This window comes from Anguilla anguilla, chromosome 15 (assembly GCF_013347855.1).
Source record: "Anguilla anguilla isolate fAngAng1 chromosome 15, fAngAng1.pri, whole genome shotgun sequence".
NCBI classification, from domain to species: Eukaryota; Metazoa; Chordata; class Actinopteri; order Anguilliformes; family Anguillidae; genus Anguilla; species Anguilla anguilla.
Genome location: NC_049215.1, coordinates 17,725,869 through 17,753,858, shown reverse-complemented (window position 1 = coordinate 17,753,858; position 27,990 = coordinate 17,725,869). Strand labels below are relative to the sequence as shown.

Genomic DNA, 27,990 nt, shown 5'->3' with positions numbered 1-27,990 from the left:
GGATTTCAATAAGTGAGACTTCCTTGGTTACATGTTAAATAAACACCCAAAAAATAGCAGCACAGAATCCATACATTTTATTCCTGAGAAAACACAATTCCTTAGACTTCAAGGCAATTAAAATGCACAAAAGTATCAAACTACAGCATCTGTTCCAATTCTGCAATCTTACAATGGGACATGGAAATGGCTGGCATGCATCAGCATACTCCACCTCACTGAAGAGATCGTCTGTGCGTAAAAAGCGACTGGTCCTGCTCTTTATTATTATCATCACTATTATTTAGTACTTCCCCACAATATTGGAATGCCTGATCGTAGCTGTCCTAGCTGCACACGCTACACATGGAATGAGCTCCTTCGAAATTAGGTTGGAACATAAGAATTAAACAACCTTTAGACTTGTAAAGGTTTTGGTATACACTTAAGGATTGTCTTCCTCTTATATGTGACAATTTGCAATGGCAAGATTTTCCCCCCTCCCTGGTAAAGAGAGAGAGACTCAGAATGATCATGTTAAATCAGACTCACTACACGGCCCCGTAGTGTTTCAGTGTCACCAGAAGGGTCAGTTTTTTCGGTTTGCCTGTGTCACTGATTGGTAGACCACCCACCAGTACCACTCGCCAAAGCCTTGCTGGACCACAGCCTTGAGGGCGTAAAAATATGATTTTCTTCTCCTGACATTATGAATGTCAGCTGCATAAAGTACGTATGTCTGTAATAATGTCAGTAACTTGGCTGCTCCAGCAGACACATGTTGAAGACAGTTCAGCTGTGACAGAAGGGAAAGATCAATCACTGTACTGGCACAGGATTTAAAATGACAAAAAATATATATAACGAAAAATAAATAAACCTAACATAGACAAGTTTAAATGCACTGACATCCCTCTTTCCCATCAGCCCCACCATTACCCCACCCCCCACAACAACATTTTGATGCCCTCAATCAGTCACTTCAATTTGGTAAAGGGTCTTGTTGCCGTGGAAACGAAGAGGACCGGCTACCTGTCCCATTTGCTGTATCAGTGCAATAAATGTCTTTGTTCTGGTTGTGAGACAGAGACAGACAGACAGACAGACAGATAGACAGACGCAGCCTGTTCATGCTCTGTGGGCACTGCAGTCCACAGACTGTCCACATCACCCCCTCTCCTGCTCCTAAACCTCTGTCCCCGGCTTTGATCAGCCAGGAAAGGGTTAAAGCACAGTGCTGCCCCCAATAAAGTACTCCCTTTATTTAGAAAACTATTAAACCTGTAACAAAACATGTAAGTATTTCTCTTGCACATATACATCTTTGAAACTCTGTGATTAATACTTCTTGGCAATGTTTGTGTGTCTTTTTTTTCCTTTTTCTTTTTTTTTTAACAGAAGCAGAAATCTTCGGTCTTCAGTCTTGAGGCTATCCACTGAAGGATAAAGTGCAACATCGCGCTGTTCCCTGTTCGGCTTGACCAGAGACGGCTGCTAAAGTTCGTCACGCCGCAAGCCTGTCGAGGCAGGGGAAGAAAAAAAAAAAACCTGAATAAATAACTTTTTTTCCCAGCTAATCCAACTGCACTGCCAGCATATAAAAACTCTACGACTCACTGAGAGACAAACAATGTGCTCTTTCTTCTAAACTGCCAACCAGACCTTCGGGCAGGCCTTAACATTCAGAAGAATGCAGACAAGTTCCAAACCTTTGTCTAGAAGCTTTATGGCCATAGCTGGAGGAGGACACAGGTAAGAGGTGTAGTTTAACAGGCGTGTCCTTGTAAAGGCTCCTATTGGCTGTGGCTGCAATGACCTGGCATTAGGTCTTCAGTGCCCAAGCCTGTTTGTGTGCACTTATGTCTCTGGCTCTGGATGGGAGCAGCTACTATATAACAGGATACGGGGGTAGGGCACAGTGCTCATGTAGATGAGAGGGTTATGATACACTGTGTGGCATACCTAATGGTGTGTTCATTGGGTAATGGCCCAACTGACCTTCTTTGTGTGGCGCTGATGAAGGATGACCTTTGGCCTCTGCGGCGTCCTGGACGCTCTTTAGCAGGCGCTTTACGGCTCTGTCGTACTCCGCCCACTCCGGCACGATCCTCACTGCCGCGGTCAGCTTCGGCTCCTTAGTCCTGGGGTTATTACACTGCATGGGAACAGCAAACGCACCTGCTCACACCCTACAGGCAACCTACTCACAACCTGCTCACAACCTGGGGTCATTACACTGCATGGGAACAGTAAACGCACCTGCTCACACCCTACAGGCAACCTACTCACAACCTGCTCACAACCTGGGGTTATTACACTGCATGGGAACAGCAAACGCACCTGCTCACACCCTACAGGCAACCTACTCACAACCTGCTCACAACCTGCTCACAACCTAGGGTTATTACACTGCATGGGAACAGCAAACGCACCTGCTCACACCCTACAGGCAACCTACTCACAACCTGCTCACAACCTGGGGTTATTACACTGCATGGGAACAGAAAACGCACCTGCTCACACCCTACAGGCAACCTACTCACAACCTGCTCACAACTTGGGGTTATTACACTGCATGGGAACAGCAAACGCACCTGCTCACACCCTACAGGCAACCTACTCACAACCTGCTCACAACCTGGGATTATTACACTGCATGGGAACAGCAAACGCACCTGCTCACACCCTACAGGCAACCTACTCACAACCTGCTCACAACCTAGGGTTATTACACTGCATGGGAACAGCAAACGCACCTGCTCACACCCTACAGGCAACCTGCTCACAACCTGGTATTATTACACTGCATGGGAACAGCAAACGCACCTGCTCACACCCTACAGGCAACCTACTCACAACCTGCTCACAACCTGGGGTTATTACACTGCATGGGAACGGCAAACGCACCACAACCTACTCACATCCGACTCACAACCTGCACACAACTACTCAATACTTTGGCTTCAATAGTCGGAAGAGACAAATTTCAATGCAAAGAGCACAGGGCTGAGTAACTAACTACTGGGTCTAAAAGAAATCTGTCATTCCTTTTACAATATCCTAAAGTGAAACTCTATGTTATCTGTCAGTATTACTTATGGTTATGACTTGAAAGTAAAACTAGGTTATGACTTCTTGAAAATAAAAGTAAAGCCAATTTCCCACAAAAGTCTTTGAGTTATGGGTAGCATTTGTTCAGTACTAGAACAAGTACTGGTTGGTTTCTGATGGTTGTGTTGAATAATTCCATGTTGTATGGCATATGATTTTAATTTTTCACAGAGACAACGCTTTCCCATTTATTAATATTCCTGGATATTCAAACACTGAGAAAACACACCTCTTCCCTTAATAGAACTTAATAAAATCATTCCAATACTCTTAAGCAATAAATAACATCACTTATTTACTGCAGCTCATGCCCTCAAACAATAAAATTTTAATGGATTTATTTGTTCTCTGAAAGAGAACCACAATCTCTGGCTTCATCCCAGAGTACAGGGACTGGGCTTCATTCACTGGCAGGGCAGCCATCTTTATTTTGGTCAATTTGCCAACCCGATTCCTCATTTCTATACAAAATTAATTAAAATATATTATTATTATAATAATACAATTATGGCCTTTGGGTTAAATAAACTTAATTCATTTTATTTCTTAAGAACAAAGAAATGCATTCCATATACCCAGCGTAATGACTAATATCGGACTTATACCATCATGTAACTGCACCCAGAATGTATTTTGATAATTGGATAATAAAATTTTTAATGCATATATACACAGGCAGGTGGGATTGTCAAGCAAAGCATAACTCAAGAGACTGAAATGTTTATGATTTGGGCTGCCAAAGTGGTGTTTGTCAGTTTGGTCTGCAGAACAAGTGCGACTTTCACACACAGACAGCGATGAGGCGTCTCCCTGGTGACACGGGCACAGCCCACCTCCCAGGGAAGAGACAGGAAACAGGAAATGGTGTAAATGAATGCTCTATTCCTGGCAGCAAGGTGCGATTGCCTAAGGGATGTGATGTCTGGCAGGGACATGAGGAGGGGTGTTAAAAAGAGTCTTATCCCACACCCCCCCATACACCCCCCTTCCCGCCCTACAGCTTCAGCACACAGCGTGCTGCCACGGTCCTGTTTGAGCAGGGATGACATCACAGATATCAGGTATGACATCACAGGGTGTCACAGGGAAGTCTGCAGAAAAGCAGATGATTGCTTTCAAGCTGGGAAGGGGCTTGGTCACGGTGAAGCAGAGCACCGCACATCACCCAAATCTCTTCAGCGAGAACATCCCGCCTGTCCACGTGGAGGAGCTGTGCTGAGAGATACTGTATAAAACTGCACGTCGCCCAGCATCAGGGCTGCAATGATGATGAGTAACCCTGGGGCGACTCCAGCAGCGCTAACCGGAGCAGCTGTTCACTATGACCGCACATCGGCGCGTGCAGACGGCCGACACCCGTCCCCCGGCTGCGGGGTGCGTCTGCGGAGCACGCAGCCTGGGGTGACGCGCCGTGCGGCGAGTCGGAGAAAATCAGGGATCCCCACATCGGCGGCGGCTCCGGCAGTCCTGCCCGCAGGCTGAGGCGGAATCGCTTTAACGGGAGGCTCCCGTCATCCCTCACTGACCGCCAAACCCAAAGGCAGCACACCCATCAATCTAAGGCACACCGTCGAATGTCAACCTGTTTTCCATGCCTTTTGCTTGGTTTATTTAAATTTTGATTTAAAATTAGTTTCTACGTAAGGAGTGCTACACTACCTAGGTGTGCTCAAGTGAAAGTGAGACCACAATTAAAGTGTCTGCTAGTCCAGGGGTTCCCAAACCACAATTGCAATCCGAGAATTATAACAAACTGATTTTTCTTAATTAGGTGCTTTTCATGTTCAAAAACATTATTTTCCCTCTAAAGCCACATTATGTCAGAAATAGCGATGCATGGCATGAAGAATAAAAGTCCCATGTTCACATTGTGCTTATTGTAGACAATTACATAAAAAAGGCAACAAAATTATTTTACTGGTCAAATTAAAGGTTTAGGAGAATCAATAGGCTCCTAAATGGTGAAAGTTAGGACACATGGGCAATAAAACTAACCATCTGGTAGATGATGAAGAATTAAAAGACAAAGCCAACGCTAATGAGCCAGACGTACATTATCTTAATAGTTTAAGGAAAAAATTATGAAACAACATAACACATGTTGAACAGTCCATGTTTACTGACCAGACTAATGTCTGGCTGATTGAACAATGTGTGTATTGTACTGATTAGGATGACATATGGTTGACTGGACCGCGTGTTGCTCTGACCAGGTCAACGGTCTTGGCTATGGTATACTGACCAGGTTGATGGTCTTGGCTGCTTTATACTGACCAGGTTGATGCTCTTAGCTGCGGTATACTGACCAGGTCAATGGTCTTGGCTGTGATATACTGACCAGGTCAATGGTCTTGGCTGTGATATACTGACCAGGTCAATGATCTTGGCTATGATATACTGACCAGGTTAATGGTTTGGCTACAGTATACTGACTAGGTCGATGGTCTTGGCTAAGGTATACTGACCAGGTTGATGGCCTTGGCTAAGGTATACTGACCAGGTCGATGGTCTTAGCTAAGGTATACTGACCAGGTCGATGGTCTTGGCTAAGGTATACTGACCAGGTCGATGGTCTTGGCTAAGGTATACTGACCAGGTCGATGGTCTTGGCTAAGGTATACTGACCAGGTTGATGGCCTTGGCTAAGGTATACTGACTAGGTCGATGGTCTTGGCTAAGGTATACTGACCAGGTTGATGGCCTTGGCTAAGGTATACTGACCAGGTCGATGGTCTTGGCTAAGGTATACTGACCAGGTCGATGGTCTTGGCTTTGGCCTTCGATGTGTCGTCACACCAGGTCTCGCACCACAGCCACTCCTGAGGCAGGGACTTTATCGCCACCTGGTGGATCATGTTGTTGGGGAGGTCCTGCAGTGAGAGAGGAGAAACAGCACCAGTGAGCAGTGATCGCAGTCTTACCAAAACCCACAAGACCACCCCGTAAGAACACGGACACCACAGGAGAACAGGAGAACTTAGAGAAAGGCAACTAAACTTCCAGATGTCAAATTTCATGGTTACAAAGGAAGAATTCAGACACAAAATTTCATCAGGCTCATATTTCTACCAGTAGAGCAAGGGGACATTATTTAGTTAGTAAGTGAAATCTCATATAAGTCTTGCTTTCCCATGTAGAGCTGTACATACACACTACAGTTAGCCAGGCCATGAAACAGAGGAACAGAGGCACTGACTCTCGGGAACTCCTGAGTGGGATAAACACAGCTGCTGGATGCTCCAAAGGCAGTTGGCAATATCACACCGGCCTTTTCACATCGTAAAACTTTCTTACATTATTATTAAAACGTTTTACTTTAATATGTGCCCTGTATTATTACTCTGAGAAATCACAGGCCACAGGGCCTAGAGGTCAGAAACTGACCCATCCGAGCCACCAGAAGTACACCAGAAGAGCAGGTACTGGGACATTAATGAATGTAAAACTGCACTGAAACTGGAATAGCTCAGTTTGTATGCACTCAGCACTTTGTGAAATATTCGAAAGCCACTTACAGCCATAGTGGAATTATTATTAAACTTAAATCTAAGAAATCATCTGTCAGGGAGGCACATTTATAGCTGGAATATATAAACATGCCGGCAATTTCAGCGTCCCGCACCTCCCAAAAAAAGTGGCTGATAATTAAAGAGTTTAAGATTTATGGCAGTGATTAAATGGGCTGGCTTTAAAAAGGTCTTTTACTTTGCAGTGGTGGAATTTTAATACCGACGCTGTATTTGGACGTGAGGATGTTTTCTTCAGGACCCCACCAGAGTTACTGGAAACCAATCACAAGGGTGAATGATCAATATGGGGGAGGGGGAGGGGGAGGGAGGGAGAGGTGACAGAGAGAGGCAGGGGAAGGGGAAAGGAGAGGGAGAGACAGAGAGGAAAGGATTATAGAGAGGAAGGATCTGCGGTCTCACCTGGTCCAGGTTGGACAGGCTGTTGGGGTCCTGGCTCAGGGCCTGGTACTGCCCACGCAGCCGGTCCCCGGCAGCGATCTTCCGGAACTTCTTCAGGTCCACCACGTACAGAGCACTGGAGCACAGGACACAGCGCAGGACACAGGCTGTAGTTACTGCAAGCAGCGCCAGGGGGCGCCAAACCCAGCTCCAGGAGGGCCGCTCTGCAGCACAGTCAGCTGTTCCAGTTTGTGCTCCATCCAATCACACATGCTGAATTGGTCCAATTAGTTCATTAGCTGTACAGCCCTGCGATATGTCCCAAAACAGACTCAAAAACATGTTTTTAGGCAAAAACAAAAGAAAGGCCACACCCTGTGAATGGAGTTAACTGGAATAAATGAGAAAAGAGTTTTGGTTGGTTGGAACGTCAGCAGCAAGGGGAGCCAAGGGACAAACACTGCTGGCTTATTCCACCGCTCTGAGCTCCCCAGTACTCCACTTCCAAGAGAAAACCTGGACTGCATTTCTCCAAGACTGCCTTTCAAGTAAAGCCGGTCCAAACCCACAGCCCACAGCAGTTTAAATATCCATATCCAAAGAACCGTTGGTAACATCAGAAGACAGAGACTATTCCGGAGAGTCAGACACAGAACACAAAGCCTGCGGAGTCAACACCCCCACCCCACCCCCCCCGTCTACCACCCTGCCTACCCCCTGCCTACCCCCCTGCACACCCCCTGCCTACCCCCCTGCCCACGCCCCCTTTATCAGACCTGTGTGCTCAGCGTGTGGCTACACAATGGGAAGGAGTTCAATAAAACGATCCACATTTCCCAGCAGGCCTTGCTCCACGGCGTCCACGCTCTCTGGTGTGGGCTCGGGGCCGGGCGATAGGCTGGTGCGTTTCTCACGGCAGGAGAGCCGCGTGCCAGGAGGCCGTGTGACGGGCGGCGGCGTTGGCCTGGTAACGGCCGGTTACACTGCACGCCGGTCTACACAAGCTGACACTATGCATGCTTAAAACAGCAGCACACTTCTGACCTTCCCTGTTCGACAAAGTGCTCCAAAATAAAACTCACCTCAGGAACATATCCCAATGATTATTCATTTTTTCTTGAAATTTTCAATAAATGACAGCCGTTTTGAGTTTTGGCTGAGTGACTATGCAGATGATGCAGCAGATCTACAGGCCAAGCCGTTTCAGTGTTACACATGCCAAAGGTGCTCAGAGTCAGCATTACCTTATATGGTATTTCCTGTTCCCCAGGTGGGAGGCCCAGTACCCGGATTTCCAGAAGCGGTAGCCGTCCATCTCTTTCCGGCTGTCGCAGAAGGGGGTGTACCCATAGGGGGCGCCCTCCAAATCCAGGTCCCTGAGTTCAGTGAGGTCCGCCCTCACAATCTGAGCAGAGAGAGAGACCGGCTCAACACGCTGGCACTAACAACACCCAATCGCCTCTGCAAAGGACACCAAACACGCAGTGATTTATGGTGAGCAGGGATATGAAATTATGTGATATTATTCGCTGTAAAAATGTGCGGCACAGTTGTGCGGTTGATTGATGTGTACGTCTCCAGATTTTCTCTCCAGTCGGGTGAAATATGTCCACTGCATCAAATAAACATCATGCTCAAGCTAACAGTATGTGCCTGTGCCAGTAACTCAGCTGGTGGAATGCAAGCCTTTCGTTCAAAATCAGCGAAAAAAAACCGCAATTGCTTTCACGCGTGGCTGTGGATGGGGGAGGAAACTTTGCGGTGTCGAGTGAGAGCGGCCCACGGCAACGAACAAGGGTCCCCCCCCCACCCCCAGTTTAGACCAATTCCACCCCCCTGGGGTCACCTGGTCGGCGTCCACGAAGATGATCTTGTCGACGGCCAGCGGGAACAGCACGTCCAGGAAGAGGATCTTGTAGCCCCAGATGGTGCGCTGCTTCTCCGTCTGCTGGTGCAGCCAGCGAGGCCACTTATACTGAACCAGCTCATATCTGAAGCCATAGGACTCAGCCATGCGGGGGATGGACTCCTGCACAGAGAGGGAGGAGGGAGGGAGGGAGAGGGGGGAGAGAAAGGGAGGGAGAGAGAGGGAGAGGGGAGGGGGAGAGAAAGGGAGGAAGAGAGAGAGGGAGGGAGGGAGAGAGAGTGGGAGAAAGAGAGAGAGAGGGGAGGGAGAGAGAGCAGGAAACAGAGAGAAAGGCAGAAAGGGAGTGAGCTCATGTCTGACTGAAATAAGGGTGAATTACAGAGCTTAATAACTTGCAATGCAACGCACACATCCATGTGCATGACAGTGGAGAAAAGAAGAAATCAACAAGAAACCAGACAGATCTCAAAATGTGTCCAAATGTGGACACTCCTCAGTGTGAGGGCCTCCCTTGCGTGGAGGGGAGCGCGTGTTTGTCCCCAGGCCCAGACTTGCCCGAGGAGAGAGGAGAAATCATCTTCAGAACTTCATTTCTCAAGTTCCGGGGACAGGCAACACCACTTTAAAAAAAGCCACCGTGAGCTCCAGCATATCCTCCAGAGCCAATCAGAGGCAGCGACTGGAGACCGAACCCTACTTCTGCATGGAGAAGCAATTATCAACACTGAGCTCAGCACAGCTGGCCAATAGAGACCAGATGCCTAAAATACAACAGTTTTATCAATAGCAGCCCGTTTTGGTTCTACCCCCCCCCCCCCACCCCCCCACCCCCCCACGCCCCCCAGACGAGCGGATGAGAGACACGTTGAATAACCTGTACGCTCTATTTACTGTTGTCTCTTCTGAAATTCTCTCTGGTTGCTTAATGCTCCCCCCTCATTTTGTCCCAGCTTGCAAGCATTACATTACATTACATTTATTTGGCAGACGCTTTTATCCAAAGCGACGTACAAGCACCTAGGAAAGCATTCTTATCAAACGGACTGTTCCAGAAACAGTTGCCCCCTCCCCCTCTGGCCCTGGGTCTGGGTCTGCTGTTCCTGACTTGCGTGCGTAGGGTGCGCTGGGTGCCCGTGTTTCGGCTCTGGCCGATGAGGAGAGCGGGACGAACAGAGAGAGAAATAGCACACCCCACCATCCTTTTATCTATCTACGCCAAAAAAAACCACCACCTGATCTGCTCCTGCGAGCAGGGAGGTACTGCGGGGGACTGGGGGGGCAGGGGGAGGGAAGTGTGGGGTGGGTGCCGTGCAGAGAATTTATTACCTTGAAGGAAGGGGAGAGGTAGTTCTTGAGGAACCAGAACTTGACAGGCGTTTTGGTGTGCTTCAGCACAGAGAGCATCATTATTCTGGAACACACACGGAGAGAGAAAGAGAGGGAGGGAGGGAGAAAGAAAGAGAGGCGGTGAGGGAGGGAGGAAGGGTGACAGAGAGAGGGAAAGACAAAGTGTGTGAATTAGGCAATACAGAATATGCAGACTTCTGCCACAGCCTGTGACGATACTGACGACTACCTCCTGCTGTTACAGGATGTTCTGTGTAAGTACTAAGCATTGCTACTGTCTATGATAATGATGACAAGCATATACCTTTAACTGGTCAATTGTTCAACACAATTGAACAAAATGAAGAGAGCAGGAGAGGCAGCGGTAAAAATGGAGAGAGGGAAGAGGGTGTGAGCGTTCAGAGGAAACAGAGAGGAGGTAGAGAAGGAGAGGCAGTGATAGAAATGGAGAGAGGGAAGAGGGCGTTCAGAGGAAACAGAGAGGAGGTAGAGAAGGAGAGGCAGCAGTAAAAATGGAGAGAGGGAAGAGGGCGTGAGTGTTCAGAGGAAACAGAGAGGAGGTAGAGAAGGAGAGGCAGTGATAGAAATGGAGAGAGGGAAGAGGGTGTTCAGAGGAAACAGAGGAGGTAGAGAAGGAGAGGCAGTGATAGAAATGGAGAGAGGGAAGAGGGTGTTCAGAGGAAACAGAGAGGAGGTAGAGAAGGAGAGGCAGTGATAGAAATGGAGAGAGGGAAGAGGGTGTTCAGAGGAAACAGAGAGGAGGTAGAGAAGGAGAGGCAGTGATAGAAATGGAGAGAGGGAAGAGGGTGTTCAGAGGAAACAGAGAGGAGGTAGAGAAGGAGAGGCAGTGATAGAAATGGAGAGAGGGAAGAGGGTGTTCAGAGGAAACAGAGAGGAGGTAGAGGAGGAGAGGGCGGGGTTAGCAGGGGTCAGCAGACTGACGCGCGTGTGGGCGCCTCACCTCAGGAAGCGCTCGTACAGATGGCCCGAGGCCAGCGAGAAGATGTTCAACACGTCCTTCTTCTGCCCGTCTTCTGACCTCCCACCGGTCAGACTGTGGGAGGACATCACACAACTCAGCAAAATAACACACATCACACAATACAACACAATTACACACATTACACAACAGAGCATACATCACACACATCACACAACTCAGCATAATAACACACATTACACAGCAGAATCACACACATTACACAATACAACACAATTACGCTACAATCCAATACAGTAAAATTACATGACAATACAACACAGTTATCAAACAATCCAATACACAACGGTTACATACATCTTCATACAACGACCCTGTGACACACACCATGATCATACTCACACAACACAATTACATACACCACACAGTCTATCATAATGGTAAATGGACTGCATTTATATAGCGCTTTTATCCAAAGCGCTTTACAATTGATGCCTCGCATTCACCAGAGCAGTTAGGGGTTAGGTGTCTTGCTCAGGGACACTACGACACGCCCAGGGCGGGGATCGAACCGGCAACCCTCCGAATGCCAGACAACCGCTCTTACCTCCTGAGCTATGTCGCCCCTCAATGACAATGACATAATACAATGACATTTCAGACTGTATACAACAACCAACATAGCTACATATATCACACCGATTGCACCACTATAACAGTATTAAATGCACCACATCACAGGGTCTACATTCGAGGAGACGCCTATTCAGGCAGCCAGCAGCACACCTGCCAATGGCTGCTGAGCCTGCCATGCTGCATTTGTGTAACTAGGGGCTCGTAAAGCAGCATCAAGGCATGGTCGAGTAGTTAGCTATGAGGCTATACCGACCGAACCACTCCAGCAGCTAGTCCCCGTTTGATTGCGTACACCAAAGAAAAGAGTTCACAAACATCGGGGTGACTCTACGCATACTCCTCCAGTCTCTACCGTTAGACTATGAAATCACTTCCATTTCCACTCCAAATTTCCACTACTACTCTGTTCTGAGTCTAATTTAATTATTTTCTTATTTAATGAAACATTTTCAAACAGTCAAACACGCAGCAGTTACACCATCCCCCCTGCCCATAGGGAGTGTGTTAGGACTGTTGCTGTGGCACAGCACGGAAGTCGGTTCTCTCGTCATGGCAGACTGATTCTGGGGGGTCGCTGTCACTTGGCATGTGACCAAGGTGTGGACCCTGAGATAAGGGAGCTGAGACAGCAGGGTGGGGGTTTGTTTCTATGACAGCCCCATCCATTACTATGACAGCCGCATCCATCCACCTTGCACAGATTCTCTTCCGAGTGAACCCCTCCCAAGTCGGCTGGAAAGCATTCTGATTGGTGGGATTTCTGCCTTGACGTCCCTGAATGGTGGGAGCTGCTGGTTGAGCAGCTCAAAGCTGTCCTCAGGCCTGACTCTGCATGAGTACAGAGCCCTTCTTAAGGCCTATTAGCCCGATGAAATACGTCCACAGTGCTGCTTCCTAACCTACATAACCAGGAGCAATCGTTTACAGCAAAACACTTACTTAACCCAGCTGCTACTGCGATTTTAAATAATAGCGTAAAAGAGTATCATCACATATGCAACCGTAGTATGCGGTATTACATGTGAGTAAAGCGGCATTCCCTGTTACACCCTTAAACCACAAGGGCACACTGTCTTTCTAATTTGTATGAATAAGAAAGAAAATTTGTTTTATGTTTTTGTATAATGTCACGAAAAGTTTCCTGAAATTGTTTTGTGGAAATTAAATTTTCCTGGTCAGCATAATCATTACATATCATCCATGTACCCTCAAACAAAAAGCTGAGGATAGAAATAAATGCCAAATAGAGGTAAAAGAGGAAGGTATTTATCGTGACACAAGGAAAGCACACAAAACATCTTGCATTCTGCGGGAAACAAAATGGCTGCACACTTAATACTGGTGAAACAGGACAGAGGAAATGTCTTTGCATCAAATGTGTAGAACAGCCAAAATTAAACATAGTAGACATTTATCATGCAGAAAAGGGTGAGTGTTTTACAAACTGATGTGAAACTGAACAGACAGCCAATGAACACACAGAATAGAGACAGCCAATGAAGACACAGCAATCTAGTTAGAGAGACTTCCTACCTTCTTTCCACAGATTTCCACACCCTTCACATAAGGTGAGCAGGTGGCGAGAAGCAGACAAGTAACAAAGTTAAGAGAGTGTGTGAACATGCATGCACACATACACACACATACATACACACGCATGCACACCCCCAAGCACATGCACACACACACACACGTACACACACACACCCATACAAAGTTAAATGATTGTGACATGAATATGTCTGTGCAGGCGCACTTTTTGACTCTGGTGTACTACGATTGTGCAGATATCAATTGGAAGACTGTGTTCTTTAGGTGATTACCTTGTTATGGATTCCCAAAGTCCTTTGCTCTCTGTACCGTCGCTAAGGAGATCCTCACTCAGTTTGTCAGCCTTTTTCTGCACCTGTGAAAGAGACGCACCCCCCAGTATGAAACAGGGGCTCATACACACAAGCACACTTACAGGATGCAGCCAAATTAGTCACATGGTCAGTTCAAATTAAAGAAATAAAGCAAACGAATAAACGAATTAAATTTCTTTTTATACCATTTACCATTTGATCAATAATAATAATAATAATAATAAATCAACAACAGGCTTGTAAAAGATGCTACAAAGGCCCAGAATGTTACATCCATGCCTACCCTGACTTTGATGATTTTGCTGAGGAAACTATTGAGCACAACAATGACATCACCCGCCTCTGCTGAGGAGTCTGTACCATCATGCCTGCGAGAGAGAGAGAGAGAGGAGAGAGGGAGAAAAAGAGAGAAAATACAGAGAAAGAGTGAATGATGGATAACTGTTTTCAGATTTTGTTATTCTCAGTAAGAAAGTGAAGCAGTAGGGGACTTAAATGAGATATTTTAATGGCTGGACCAGTAAAAAGCTTCAATATGGTTATCAGAACTTGTGATAAGAATGTTAAAGAGCATTATCACAGAAATGTACGGAACACACACACACGCGCATACGCACACACAGTCTCTCTCTCTCTCTCTCACACCCACACACACACACACAGTTTCTCTCTCTCTCTCTCACTCACACACACACACACACACACACGCCTTCCTTTCGCCTTGAATAATTACTAACTGCCAGGACATCGTGCCCAGGTGACACATAAACCTGCCAGAGAAGCTGCGAGACACTTTCCTCTCTAGCTGCCTCTCAGGCTGAGCCCAGTAAACAGCCACAAACGTCTGATTAAAGGACAATGCTCGTTTCAAGCCCCCGTCTAGGCATTTGTGAGCGCAAGTGACGCAAAGGATTCTGGGAGCATGACTCAGCCGAGCTCATCTGTCCAGGCTGGAGCGTGAGGCAAAAAGTCGAGACTGCGCTCCCCAACCACCAGTGTGGCAAACGAGTAAACACCAACACAATACATATCCAGCCTGGCAGTGCATTCTGGGACTGCGGCCAGGGGCTAAGCAATGTCTCCATTCATCTCCAGCCACATTTCCCTGCTCTCAATGGGAGCCATATCTGCCTACCACAGCCAAACGCACGGTTCGCTGAGGTTATATGACCGTACTCATGGTGTTTAGAGCTGGTGTCTGAGACTGAAGCCACACCTGTGAGGGAGAGGGGCGGGGATGGGGGTGGGGGTGGGGGCGGGGCAGCCCAGAGCAGTGCTCACCTGGACAGGTAAGCGAGGGGTAGTACGACCGCGTTGTTCCACCAGTCAAGTCAAGTGTGCGTGTGAGCCTGTGAGTGTGAGTGTACATGGGCATGTTCACTACTACTATTCCAAGGTGAAAAACATGGAATGACATGTGCATTTATCATGTACCTCTGTGGAATAACTAAGTGTTGAAGAGCTCACGCTGCAGAGGACTCTAAAATGCAGTTTCCTGCTTCTCAGCTCTGCTTAGTGCAGCCACATATAGAGAGGGAGCAGTACACAGAGCACATCACTTCAGGCTCAAACACAGACAGCAGGTGCACTGCAGTCTAATCACATCCCCAAAGACTCAGGGAAGGACTCGGTCCCCACAAATTAGATTTAGGAGCAGAGGACAGAGGACGGGAAGAGAAAAGAAGAGAAGGGGGAGGAGAAGGGAGGGGAAGGGAGAGAGGGATGTGAGAAGAGAGGGAGGGAGAGGAGAACAGATTAAGGGAGAGGACAGGAGTCCTCGACACATTTTAGGGGAGAGGGGAGCGTGTGAGCTGTAGGACACACAGAGGCTATTTTCCCTCCGGAAACTCACTGGACCCACTGTTTCCATAGCGATGTCACTCTTGCCTCGAGCGAATCAGACTGGCACATACGCAACCAGGACAATATATACAGCAGAAAGGGCTGTGCAGTGCATGAACAACTGAGTCACTGCAAGAACACTACAGCCAAAACATCCCAGCCGTACAGTCTACTTAACGCAGAAAGTGACATAATGTTGATATCCAGAGACAGGAAGAGCATGTAAAGTTCCGGAAAGACGGGTCAGCCGGACAGCTGCGACTCACGCGAGTATCTGGTAGATCTCCTCAGACCGGCCCTCTCTGAGCTTCAGCACCCATGCCCCAGGGTTGGCCTTCAGCTGGAAGTAGCCCTGGTGAATTAAGGAGAACGACAGCAGACGCACCATCACATTCACTGCTTAACACACACCCAGAAAGCACACAGGCTTTGGGAGCTGCGCAGACACCTACGGTGGAGACACTACCCTGGGGACAGAACTGCTACATTCACTTTCACTTTCAAACTATGGACCCCCCTTCCAATTGTACTACAAGGACTGGTGGCACCCAGATAATGAACTAATAGGAACATATTTCTCTGTGAAAGCACTTTTTAAAAGCACATATTTCTTTTGAACTCACCTACACAAAAAGCACACTGATGTAAGGAAAACTTTAAGAAAGTGCCCATTTTAGAGGATGGGAAGGTGGGGCTGGAGGCGGAGCCTACCAGGTTTGCCATGACGATGGTGTCCTGCACCAGGGGGTCGTTCCTGGTCCCCAGGATGAACTGCAGGCCGCGGGGGGGCTGCCCCGTGGAGAGGTCAAAGCAGTGCCCCTCCAGCAGCAGGTACTCCAGCTCGTACTCCGCAGTCACTGAGCCACTCACCTGGAGAGACAGACGCAGAGTCGCCCACTGACCAATCTAATTAAACAATCACTAATCAGCCCTGACCAGGATCAACTAATTAACCAATCACTAATCAACACTGATCAGGATCAACTAATAAACCAATCGCTGACAAACACTGACTGTGAACAACTAATTAGCTAATCACTGTAAACCAAAATATCGACAATTAGTGAGTGAATTGATTAAATGCATTTAAAATCAATCAACTAAGCAATCTGTCATCAAACTAAGCAACCAAGTAACATAGTAACCAACCAGCATCCAATCAACCAACAAATATATCAACTAATGAATCAATTGATCAACCAACTAAATCAATCAATGAATCAACCAGTCAATTGACTAACCAATCCATCAAGCAAAGAGCCAAATGACCAACAACCAACACATGTCAACAACAACAAGTCAGTCATGCAGGTTGGTATGGATTCAGCACCTCCTGCAGGGTGATAAGAGTTAAGAAGGCTAATGAGATTAGGCTGTGAGCACCTCCTGCACGTGGATCAGAGTTAGATATGGGTGTGAGCACCTCCTGCAGGTGGATGTTGTCCAGGTCGTAGGAGCTCCGGACCGCCTCCACCATCCAGTTCTCGGGGGTGATCATGTTGAGGGTGAGCAGCGGCGACTCGGGCATGTCGGCGAAGTGGGCCATGGGGCCGGCCGAAAGGGTGTTGTTCGCCAGGAACGCCACGTCCGACTCTAGCACGAAGCGGTAGAAACTGCAGAGGAGGAGGAGGAGGAGAGAGTGAGAGGGAGAGAGAGAGGAGAGAGTGAGAGGGAGAGAGAGAAAGAGAGAGAGAGAGAGAGAGAGAGAGAGAGGGTGTTGAGAAAACCCAGCTGTCTGACCCCTTAAGTAATGGACACTCAAATCTGGACCTCAAATCCAAATCCGGCCATGGTTTTCTTCTCCCCCAGGTAATTCACTGAACAATTAGCGCTACTGATTGGCCAGACTGTATTCACACCTGACTCCCAGGTAAAGGGAGGGTGGAAAACCAGCAGTTCTTGGATCTCGAGGGCTGTGACTTGAGTAACAAATGAGGATGCAGAGGACTGCAGAGTATTTTAAAACTCAGCCTATTATGAGACAGTAATCCCCATTTCCTTAGAGAGGCCTGCTTTCACTTCAACATTATTCTAAGAGCCTTCCCCCAGGGACACACTGTCCTTACATAATCTCCTAATTACCTTTTAAATCAATCTTATACACTGTCTAAAGCAAGAAACAAGAGAGATTATTAAAAGATTATTAATATAATATTAAATCCTGGCTGCCTTCATCCCACTGGCTGCAGGGTCCCCCAGGGCACCGATAATGGCGGCTCTAATGACTGCTTTCTTATCCGGGCCACCAAATAATTCCCCAGTTTAACTGGCCCAAACTCCCCCCCCCACCCCACCCCCCTCTAGCTAAGCTAACGCTCTGGTATGAAGTGTGAGAGTGTGAGTGTGGAGAGAGGTGATTGAGTTTCCCCAGTTCACTGTAAAGTGCTTCATTAATAATACTAATAATAGCGCTAATAACAATACATTTTGTCATTTAAAGCTTTTGCCTGTATTCAAGAAGCATTTGACTTTAAGTTTAACTCTCCAGTAAATGCAAGCCTTGCTTTTACAAACTTGTTACAAACTCAGTTTCGTGAGTTACTTTTAGTGTTTGCTGAACTCCCCGGTGTTTCTGTAAAAAAAAAAAAGAAAAAATCATTCTTGCTTTCATTTGTTAGTCAAACGTAAGGGCAGCTGCCGATAGAACGGCAGCCTTTCAGAGTGATACTGACCCACGGAGGCAAGCTGGCCGGGGGAGATATCGGCTGTTTGTTCCCTTTCATGTTTAATCTCCTGAGTTTACCAGCACAAGTTCCCACACACTCTGACTGCAGACCACAGTGCAGCAGGTAAGAATCATTCCAAAACTCCTCTCGCCACGGTAACCGGCTGAATGTCATTCCAAGCTATTCAGGGGCCTCTGTGATTGGCTGTATCAAGCTGAGCGGAACTGCGGAACAACCTCCTCTTAATTCGCATCCCTCCGACGAGCGTGGAATTTATATTGTGCCTGCATTATTACAACTGCCCAAGGTCGGCTTAATGCTTAGCTTTGACCTTCCAGCTAATGCAGCCAAGAAAGATGAATCGCATGACAATAAATAATGTCTTTTTTGCCTTTTTCTCACAGATAAAAGCTAACAAAAACAAGCAGGCGGTCGGTGGCGGTTTCTAGTGCTTTGGTGCTAAAGACATTACTCATTTCCATGGTTCATGTGTATCTGGAAGAGTGCGATAGCCCAGACCCCCCCGGTTTGGCTGATGACACGTTTAAACACAAACAGGCAAGGGAATCAATGCACTGGCTGTGTTCACTGCACACTCTGGCAGAGCTCCACAGCCCTACTGCCCTGCATTACCCAAAGCACTCTGCTACCAACGAGGAGAGCAGCCCTGAACAAGCTCCGCTTATTATGGCAATGGGACAGAGTTTCCTGTGGGCGATTCAGGAAGGGGCAGGGTTTCCTGTGGGTGATACAGGAAGGGGCAGGGTTTCCTGTGGGCGATATAGGAAGGGGCAGGGTTTCCTGTGAGGGATACAGGAAGGGGCAGGGTTTCCTGTGAGGGATACAGGAAGGGGCAGGGTTTCCTGTGGGCGATACAGGAAGGGGCAGGGTTTCCTGTGAGGGATATAGGAAGGGGCAGGGTTTCCTGTGGGGGGATACAGGAAGGGGCAGGGTTTTCTGTGGGCGATACAGGAAGGGGCAGGGTTTCCTGTGAGGGATACAGGAAGGGGCAGGGTTTCCTGTGAGGGATACAGAAAGGGGCAGGGTTTCCTGTGGGGGATACAGGAAGGAGCAGGGTTTCCTGTGGGGGGATACAGGAAGGGGCAGGGTTTCCTGTGAGGGATACAGGAAGGGGCAGGGTTTCCTGTGGGGGATACAGGAAGGGGCAGGGTTTCCTGTGGGGGATACAGGAAGGGGCAGGGTTTCCTGTGGGGGGATACAGGAAGGGGCAGGGTTTCCTGTGGGAGATACAGGAAGGGGCAGGGTTTCCTGTGGGGGATACAGGAAGGGGCAGGGTTTCCTGTGGGGGATACAGGAAGGGGCAGGGTTTCCTGTGGGGGATAGAGGAAGGGGCAGGGTTTCCTGTGGGGGATACAGGAAGGGACAGGGTTTCCTGTGGGGGATACAGGAAGGGGCAGGGTTTCCTGTGGGGGGATACAGGAAGGAGCAGGGTTTCCTGGGAGGGGATACAGGAATGGGCAGGGTTTCCTGTGGGGGATACAGGAAGGGGCAGGGTTTCCTGTGGGGGATACAGGAAGGGGGAGGGTTTCCTGTGGGGGGATACAGGCAGGGTTTCACACTGGACAGGTGACACACTGGAGCTCACCTCTTCAGGGGCGTCTCAGAGTGCTTTGCCCGGCAGTTCATGAACAACCGCAGGTTCATATTGATCACACGGCTCAGCACCTGGACGGGCACACAATACAGTCAGTGCGCATGGCAACACAGCCATCGGCCCACCCATAAATAATAAATACATTATTTTGAACAATAAATTACACTGTAGTAAAACGGAAAACAAAAATAAATTCAGCACCTCTGAAGAAGATATGGACTCGAATGGAGATAGACAGGCAGACAGACAGATAGAACCACAGTACTCACAAATGGTCAGAGCTATAAGGCACTCATGGTAGTTTTAAAAAAATATATAATACATTTATATAGATATACAGGACATATTGATATAAAGAAAATCTTACTTCTCTTTTCCAGACAGCACAGTAGTACTTTCCAGCTCAAATCAGATACAATTGAAAAGTAATAAATGTACAGTAATGTGTTAGTCATTTTACAGTTGGTGTCCTGGTGTCTTTAATGTTTAATGGAGGTCAGATTAAATAACTCTAAATTAAACTCTTTACAGCTATACTCCAAACACCAAACACTGGCTGCCCAGAGACCCTCCCCCACATATTAAAGAAGAGAGAGAGAGAGAGAGGGAGCAAGAGAGGGAGAGGGAGCGGGTGAGTGAGAGTGAGAGAGAGAGATGTCTCTCACACGTCACATGACATAACTTCACCAGTCTCACAATGTGACAGTGTTAAACGAGGCGCGCTTCCCTTCATGCTTTTAAAAGCAAATATACCTGTCGCATGTGCTGTACTCAGTATACGACATGAACCCCAACACTGCAGGAATTACAAAGAATGTCTAGTGGAGGAAATTTAAAAATGAATTTTTCATTTTCTCACTGTCACACTCCTTCAGTAGCTCGTGTCTGTGGCCCAGATTGTCAGATTGTGTGAAATTTCAAAGGATGAAGACAGGAAATGAAGCCCTTATTTCTGCTGATTGGTATCTGTTGGGTCTCAGTGGTTCTGCTCTGGTGTCAGTGCTCTGACAGAGAGCCTGTGATCAGGCGCGATCGAGGGAGCCGCAGCGTCTTACGATCAGCAGGGCGGACATCTTCTGGGCCTCTCTGGTGAGGGGGTCCACCACCGCCACCACGTCGTAGAACACCTCCTCCTCCCGCGGAGACAGGTGGAGCACACTGGGAAAGGCACACGTGTGCACGCACACACACGCACATGTTACACAGACACACAAGCGCGCACACAGCACAAACATAAATACACAACAAATAAGGCTCTATTTCCGACGTTAGACTTTATTCAAACCCAAAAGGCCCTCTCTCTAGTTCCAGCTGGCTCTTTCCCTCCCACACATGAACACATTTAAATTCTTTATTTCACATTTTAAATCAAGGATGAAAACAACAATAGTAACAGAAAAAAACTGACTAAAAAAGGAAAGTATCACTGTCTCCCCATCTTCCCCTCTCACCTGAACTTGTCCTTGGCGAACTTGACGTCTCTCCGGGGCTCTCCTTTGGGGGCTGCGGTCAGGAGGGCGTCGACCTTCATCACCAAATCACTGGCCCTGCCGAGGAGTGAGAGAGCACAATGATTGGCTGCTGGGTGTACTCACCGCACCCAACAACACAGAAACAGCACGCTGATTGGCCCGGCCTGAACAGAAAGAGTGCAATGATTGGCTGTCTCCATAAGACGGCTCTGGGGGTGTGATAAATGGCACAGAGAGGATAAGCGGCACACCAGCTGAACTGTAATTAAGAGGCCGTCCTGACAGACACGGGCTCGCCCGCTGTGGACAGAGATGCCCCCAGGGGGCGCCCTGGAGACGGGCAGTGCCCCGCGGCTCTGTCTCCTAATTAGCCCCAATCATTCACTCAATCTCCGCATCCCCTGCTATGACACGTTACAACTGGAGACAGCTCCCGAGCTCCCCGCCGCAGTGCATTCTGGGAAAAGCGCCGTGCTACGTGCGCACAGATGATTGGCTGGAGAAAAGAAAAACTGCACACACATCACAATTCCCCAGGGGGTGCCATGATTAGGCCTGCGTTTTCTCACAGGCAACAGCGAGCACGCTAGCGCTGAAGACATCGGTAGCGTTTGACACGTTTCTGTAGCAAACAGAAAACAATGAGGGGAGAGGATCCTGAACATGCGCTCTCATCATACACTGCGCAAATGGAGCAGGAAGTAGTACACCGCCACAGGAAATGATGTCAGAGCAAAAGAGAGCGGACGCACTGTCTCCCTTTGGCGCCCGTCTGCTTGACCTGGGCTTTGATCTTCTGGGCCGAGGTGCCGAGCGTGATCTTCTCCAGCAAATGGAAGTCCTCCAAGCCAAACTCCTCCTCCTCGTCAAACGGCCCCAAAATCTAATGGAGCACAAATAATAATTACACGGGTCACAGGCTCGGCCTCTTTCACAGATGACTAAGAGACCAGACACAAGAAATCAAGAGCCAGAAAAGGCTCTTATTCAAATACAAAAAGAATAAGAACAAAAAAAAAGTGAAAGAAGAAAAACAACAATCACAGGCGGAACAATACACTCTTACATCTAGATAGAAATCAGAATGACACAGACAGAGAATGATTCGACCGCCAACAGAAATTTAAATGTACTGTCTGCAGAGAAACTCAGACGCAACAAACTGGAGAGAATGATAAATGTCGAATATTTCTGTGGAAATACAATTTACAAAATACATACAGTATTTCGCACCCAGAAACCCTTTCATTTATTCAATTTCCAGTGAAAACAGTGAATGGCTGTTTAAAAAAAAGAAAAAAAAAAGAAGCAGATTGTAGACCCGCAGGTCTTAGTCTGCGTTTCGCTGTAGTCAGGGGAACTGGTTTCTCTCCAGCTGCATTGAGTTCTTCCTGTAGTTGTGGTGCAGTATGGTTTACGATGGTTTCGCTTGCTGGACAACACAAGATATTTGCCTTCTGCTGCTTGATATTCCTGGTCTTTATTTAAAAACTACAGGTGGCCTGATACTTTTGGCCTGTAATGTATGTTTGCTGCATTATATCTTGACAAAAATAAATTACTTGCTGGTTTCACTGGAAAGCAAATAAACGAAAGGGTGGTCACAGCACAATATATCCACCTCTTTATAAATCTTCTTAAAATCTGACAGAAGACAGCCTAACAGCTCACGGATCTGAACTTGCGACCCAGAGTGCTTTCTCTGTCACCTGACCGACGATCCTGCCTGGCCCCGCCCACTCTCTCACCCTGCCGTTGCTGACCACCGCCCGCTGCCCCGGCTTCAGCTTCAGGACGTCCCGGCAGAAGAGCTGCTGGCTGTGGAGGAAGCCCAGCTCCATGGTGTTGAGCTTCTTCTCAAAGCTGTCCTGGTCCATCCCCTGCAGCACAGCCCACACCCCGCCCCATCACTGACCTCAGCCATTGCTGAGCCAACACTGCACGTGTGTGTGTGTGCGTGTGTGTGTGTGTGTGTGTGTGAGTGTGTGTGTGTGTGTGTGTGTGTGTGTGCGTATGTGTGTGTGTGCGTGTGAGAGTGTGTGCGTGTGTGTGCGCGTGTGTGTGTGCGTATGTGTGTGTGTGCGTGTGAGTGTGTGCGTGTGTGTGTGCGTATGTGTGCGTGTGTGTGTACAGTATGTATGTGTGTGTGTGCGTGTGTGTGTACAGTATGTATGTGTGTGTGTGCGGGCGTCTGTCTCTCAGGGGCTTTTTTACATGCAGACAGAGTCCAAATGCAGCTGAAGAACGGCACCTTTCCTTCAATTTGGCTGTACTTTTTAAATCTCCAATAAAACTACACAAAAGCAGTACAGTTCTGCCCTTATTTGAAATTATTTAAACCTGATAATAAAATGCCACTTCATCACTTAAAAAATCACTTGAAACCGAAGGATAACATCATATCACCATTTATTAACTGCAAAAAAAATCAGCCTGCAGATCCCTGTCTGAATGTCTTGTTAATTGTCTGTATTGTTTATAAGAGCACGAGAGTGAATGGAATGAGTATAAGGGCATTGACCCCTTGTTACCTTGGTTATCCCCTGTGTATGTACACACACACACACACTATCTCTCTCTCTCACACACACGCACACACACACGGAGACACACACACACACACACACACACACACAGACACACACAGACACACATCTGCAGTATGAATAAATGATTACTCCGCAGTCACAGTTCTAGACAGGCAGATCAGAGGCCACCTTTGGGGGCCAGCTGTGGGACGACAGCCTGGTTTCTCTCACGCTGGAGAGCCTGACACACGCAGCACGCGGAGAAAACTTCCACCGCAGCCAAATTTACTCCCCAGATTTACTCCATAGCTGGAGGGGGTCTGGGGGGAGAGGAGCCCGCAGAATTTCATCAGCCTCATAAAAAAAGCACATAAACACAACGGGGCAAATAAGGCTTCGGCTGTTTTCATTAGCGGACAGTGGGCACTCTCCTCATAACAAATCAAGTTCAACATCCCCTACAGTATAAAAACAGAACAAAAGCAAGAAAAAGCGAACAGTGAAATAATATTGGGGGGGGGGGGGGGAAACAATTCTGTCAGTATGATTCAGAGCAATCTTCCTGGCGTGCTGTAATAAAGTATTGCAGGTGAGTGTCGACTGATTCAGAACACCCACAGCTGCCAAACAAAGGCAGGGCTTCAAACTTGTGACTCTGACAGAAAGCAATTAATCCCAAACAGGAAGTAATTACACCCATCACTGCCATTGGCTTCAGAAACGCTCCCACCCATCCTCCGTTTGGAAGACACCCTGACAGGTGCTTAGCCAGATAATTTAGTGGGTCTGAGGAGAGCGGAGATGTCAGCACTACTACTGTAAGCCGCGCTAACTGAGACTGGACATACCTTAAGGGCAAAAACAAAAAGAATTAAAGAGCTTCAGCTGAACATTCAGGTCTGGTAATAACCATGCGCGAACATCCCAGTGCTGACAGATTATTACAGAAGTATTCATTTCTCCATGTTTACAGCTGACCAAAGGAGGCCTTTCTGGTGGGACCCACCTGTGGAAGCAGATCCTTTATCTTGGTTCCCTGCTGGACGAGCTGGATGGTCTCCTCTTTCACTAGCTTCTGGACAAAATTAAACGTGTCCTTGGCCTTCTGGGTCAGGAGCGACGCCCAGATGGCACGGCCAATCACGGTGCTCTCCTCCGTCAGCTTGGAAGCGGGGTTGGCGAACACTCCCACGCGCGCGTTCGGGCTGGACTTCTGCAGCGTGAGACAAACGATTACTCATAACGCCCCAACGTCCGACGCCCACACCGACTCCACATTTAACTGCGCGTTTTACACCATTTTTAGCTCCGCACTTAAATTCACATTTCACTTCCCACTGGGACAGGAGGACCAGCCACTGCAATGTATGTGTGTGCGAGAGAGAGTGTGTGTGTGTGCGTGTATGGGGAAGGGGGAGGGGGGGTTCATGGGGGCAGAGAGAGAGCACCACAAGAAATCACTAAGTACAGACCAATTTAAGCGTAATAATGGATAATTGCAGACTGGTGTCAGACAGAACAACCTGGCTGCACAGAGAGGTGTCTCACTGCTGTCTCTCCTACAGTGGTGGTGTGAAATATCCTGTAGCACCACAGACCGAATGCATGTTGTGTGTGTGTGTGTGTGTGTGTATGTTCCTTCATACAAAAGACCTCCCTACTGTGTGGCACTATTACATATGAGTTTAACAGAGCAGTTTAACTCCGCTCCCAATTCCCAGAACCCTCTCTGATTTGTGGGTTAACACTGCACCCCACAGAGAGCAATCTCAGAGCCCGGGGACCTTATTTTAACACGCTGCTTTTCAAAATGCCTCTCCCTTTGTACGTGGTCACAATCTTTCTACCTCCATCAGGACATAACAGAAATATTTTATGCCCACATTTCACCACCGCTATCATGGGGCACATCACAAAAACTGAAAATATTTCTGAAATGAAAGTCCCCAACAGGGATTTCAACGACAGCCAGCAGGTACTGTACAATAAGGGAGTCGTCGCACAAATATTTTCTAGATATTGTGGATATTCTCCTCTTTACATACAGCTCTGATAGAAATCTCACCAGCATCCATAATTATCTACTTTTAAAAGACAGACTGCACCAGGCCGGCCCACGCTGCCTCGCTCCCACCCCAGGTTCAGGGCCTGAGAGGTGAGGACTGTGGTTTTAATGTTTCTCTCTGCTTTAAAAACCCTAGGCCTCTCAAACCCACACACTGCAAATTCTGAAGCCTCCCACCAAAGTCTGTTCTTTGTCAAGATGCCTTCAGGAAACTATATATTGATCTGAACTCCTAACTTTACAGAATATGGAAAGTCATATTCAGCCAGTTTAGCATTTCTCAAACTGCTGAGGAACGCGGGGTGTTGAGACAAAGACAGAGAGACTGTTCCAGAAGCATTTTTCACCAGAGTTCACTCCGTTATGCAGAACTTGCCGGAAGTCTGCGCCATTGCGATTCTCATTTGAACAAGCAATTCTACTGAAGCACTCTGAGGCACTGCTGTTCAAGCAGGCTTGATAAACATACTGGCTAATCAAACTATTTCTATGCACACATTAATTAATGTGTTTATTTCCAATGCTCACCCTGAAGGATCTGAGTCACTAAAATATTCTGGAGGGAGTTTTACCAATGAGATATAAGGCACTAACATCATTAGTTTTTCAGTCTCTCAGTTTCTTATGACGTTCTACACGGTCTATGATCAGGACCCACTAGTGGGTAGTGGGAGGGGCTTAGGTGGGTAGAGGGAGGGCCAAGGTGGGCTGTGAGATATAACAAATTTAATTAACTGTCCACTGGTCTTCACACCAGTCAAATTAAACACCGCATTGGTTACAGTGTACATGCAGTTGTGCTGTCATGCATTTCAATTCCATATTTCTATATTTTTAGATTTTAACAGTGAAAATGTATTTGGATTCATCATTAAATGGGTCATGAGCTCAGAAAGTATTAGAACTGCCGTTTCATGGCAATTCATTGTGACGGGTGTGAATAATCCCATGTTACGCGGTTGGGGATATAACTCATTTTAATGCATTTTTATGATCGGGAATCAAGCATTGCCATGCTTTAATGTACATTTATCGGCTGCATTTATCTGCAGTCTAAAAAAACGAGTGGAAAGTATGTTCATACACCATTACCTCCTCTCTATTTCAGTGCTTGTGTTAGTGTCCTGTGCTGACAAACTGTCAACCGGGAGTTAGACTGACAGTGTTTCTAATACATATGCACTGTTGTTTCATTTTCAGTTCAATGATCACTTTTCCTGCTTACAGCATCTTGTGAATACCATCCGAATAATACTAGTTAACTAACTCAGTGCTGATGTAAAAGTGTGCAGTGTTCAGGTATGAGCCCACCTCACTGAGGTAACAGTGCGCAGTGTTCAGGTATTAGTATACAGCCCTGTGGTAAAAGTGTGCAGTGTTCAGGTATTAGCCCACCGCACTGAGGTAACAGTGCGCAGTGTTTAGGTATGAGCCGGCAGGTGAATGCGGGAAAGGTGGACGCTGTGTGTGTTGTGTGCAGTCGGGGGTTTATCGTGGGGTAAATCACCATATGCTTCACAGCGTTAGCCAACAGCCTCCTCCCTGCTGGCACCACCAAATCCACAATAATCCAGATGGTTTCTCCATAAACCACCTCCTCATCTGGAGAGAGACCACACAGTCACAGGGAAATGTTCAGTAACACTGTAACACTAAAATACTGCGTATAGAACCATATACATCAAATCAGATTCATAAGTACCATTACTTTTCAATTAGCTTTTAAGGGAAAATTTGTGACTATCAAGGTTTTTTGGCACAACTGTCTACTTGGATACCTTCAGTCTCCAGTGATCGATCACTGGCAGTGGAATAAACACGGTCCGCTACTCTGAATATTCCACATAAATAAAATATTCACAATGTTTCATTCCAGAAAAAATATACCGCAAAATAAATAGCATGGACGTTGTGAAACAGAACCCTTCAGGACAGCATATCTTGCTGCTGGGGACCTCTTAACCACTGGGGGCCACTTAAATGAGCACTTAATCCAGAATAAGGGACGCACGCACCAGTTTTGGTCAGATATTTCATGTTGGCAGAGAGGACGGCAGTCTTGTCCTTGGAATCCAGATAGGAGAACATACTTGCGTCATCCCACTCGTTCACAACTAGAGGAGAAAACAGAAGTCAAAATAGCGTACAC

The 27,990-nt window shown here is 47.4% G+C and overlaps 1 protein-coding gene across 4 annotated transcripts in view; it reads right to left on the bottom strand.

Moving 5' to 3' along the window:
- Window positions 1-54: 54 nt before the first annotated feature.
- uggt2 (UDP-glucose glycoprotein glucosyltransferase 2) overlaps window positions 55-27,990 on the bottom strand; it is a 46,870-nt gene continuing 18,934 nt past the window's right edge. For 3 of the 4 annotated variants that reach the window (XM_035393744.1, XM_035393746.1, XM_035393747.1), the window contains 22 exons: window positions 27,857-27,955; window positions 27,349-27,443; window positions 24,783-24,989; window positions 22,997-23,128; window positions 22,001-22,131; window positions 21,228-21,323; window positions 20,832-20,934; window positions 19,768-19,847; window positions 16,919-17,108; window positions 16,207-16,365; window positions 15,762-15,847; window positions 13,937-14,021; window positions 13,612-13,694; window positions 13,322-13,345; window positions 11,174-11,266; window positions 10,192-10,276; window positions 8,845-9,027; window positions 8,243-8,403; window positions 7,020-7,134; window positions 5,844-5,960; window positions 1,978-2,134; window positions 55-1,496 (listed from right to left, as the gene is read on the bottom strand). In XM_035393744.1, coding sequence (XP_035249635.1) covers window positions 1,474-1,496; window positions 1,978-2,134; window positions 5,844-5,960; window positions 7,020-7,134; window positions 8,243-8,403; window positions 8,845-9,027; window positions 10,192-10,276; window positions 11,174-11,266; window positions 13,322-13,345; window positions 13,612-13,694; window positions 13,937-14,021; window positions 15,762-15,847; window positions 16,207-16,365; window positions 16,919-17,108; window positions 19,768-19,847; window positions 20,832-20,934; window positions 21,228-21,323; window positions 22,001-22,131; window positions 22,997-23,128; window positions 24,783-24,989; window positions 27,349-27,443; window positions 27,857-27,955 — 2,504 coding nt within the window. In that variant the 3' untranslated portion in view covers window positions 55-1,473. The remainder of the gene's footprint in view (window positions 1,497-1,977; window positions 2,135-5,843; window positions 5,961-7,019; window positions 7,135-8,242; window positions 8,404-8,844; window positions 9,028-10,191; window positions 10,277-11,173; window positions 11,267-13,321; window positions 13,346-13,611; window positions 13,695-13,936; window positions 14,022-15,761; window positions 15,848-16,206; window positions 16,366-16,918; window positions 17,109-19,767; window positions 19,848-20,831; window positions 20,935-21,227; window positions 21,324-22,000; window positions 22,132-22,996; window positions 23,129-24,782; window positions 24,990-27,348; window positions 27,444-27,856; window positions 27,956-27,990) is intronic. The other variant, XM_035393745.1, reaches the window with a different exon arrangement.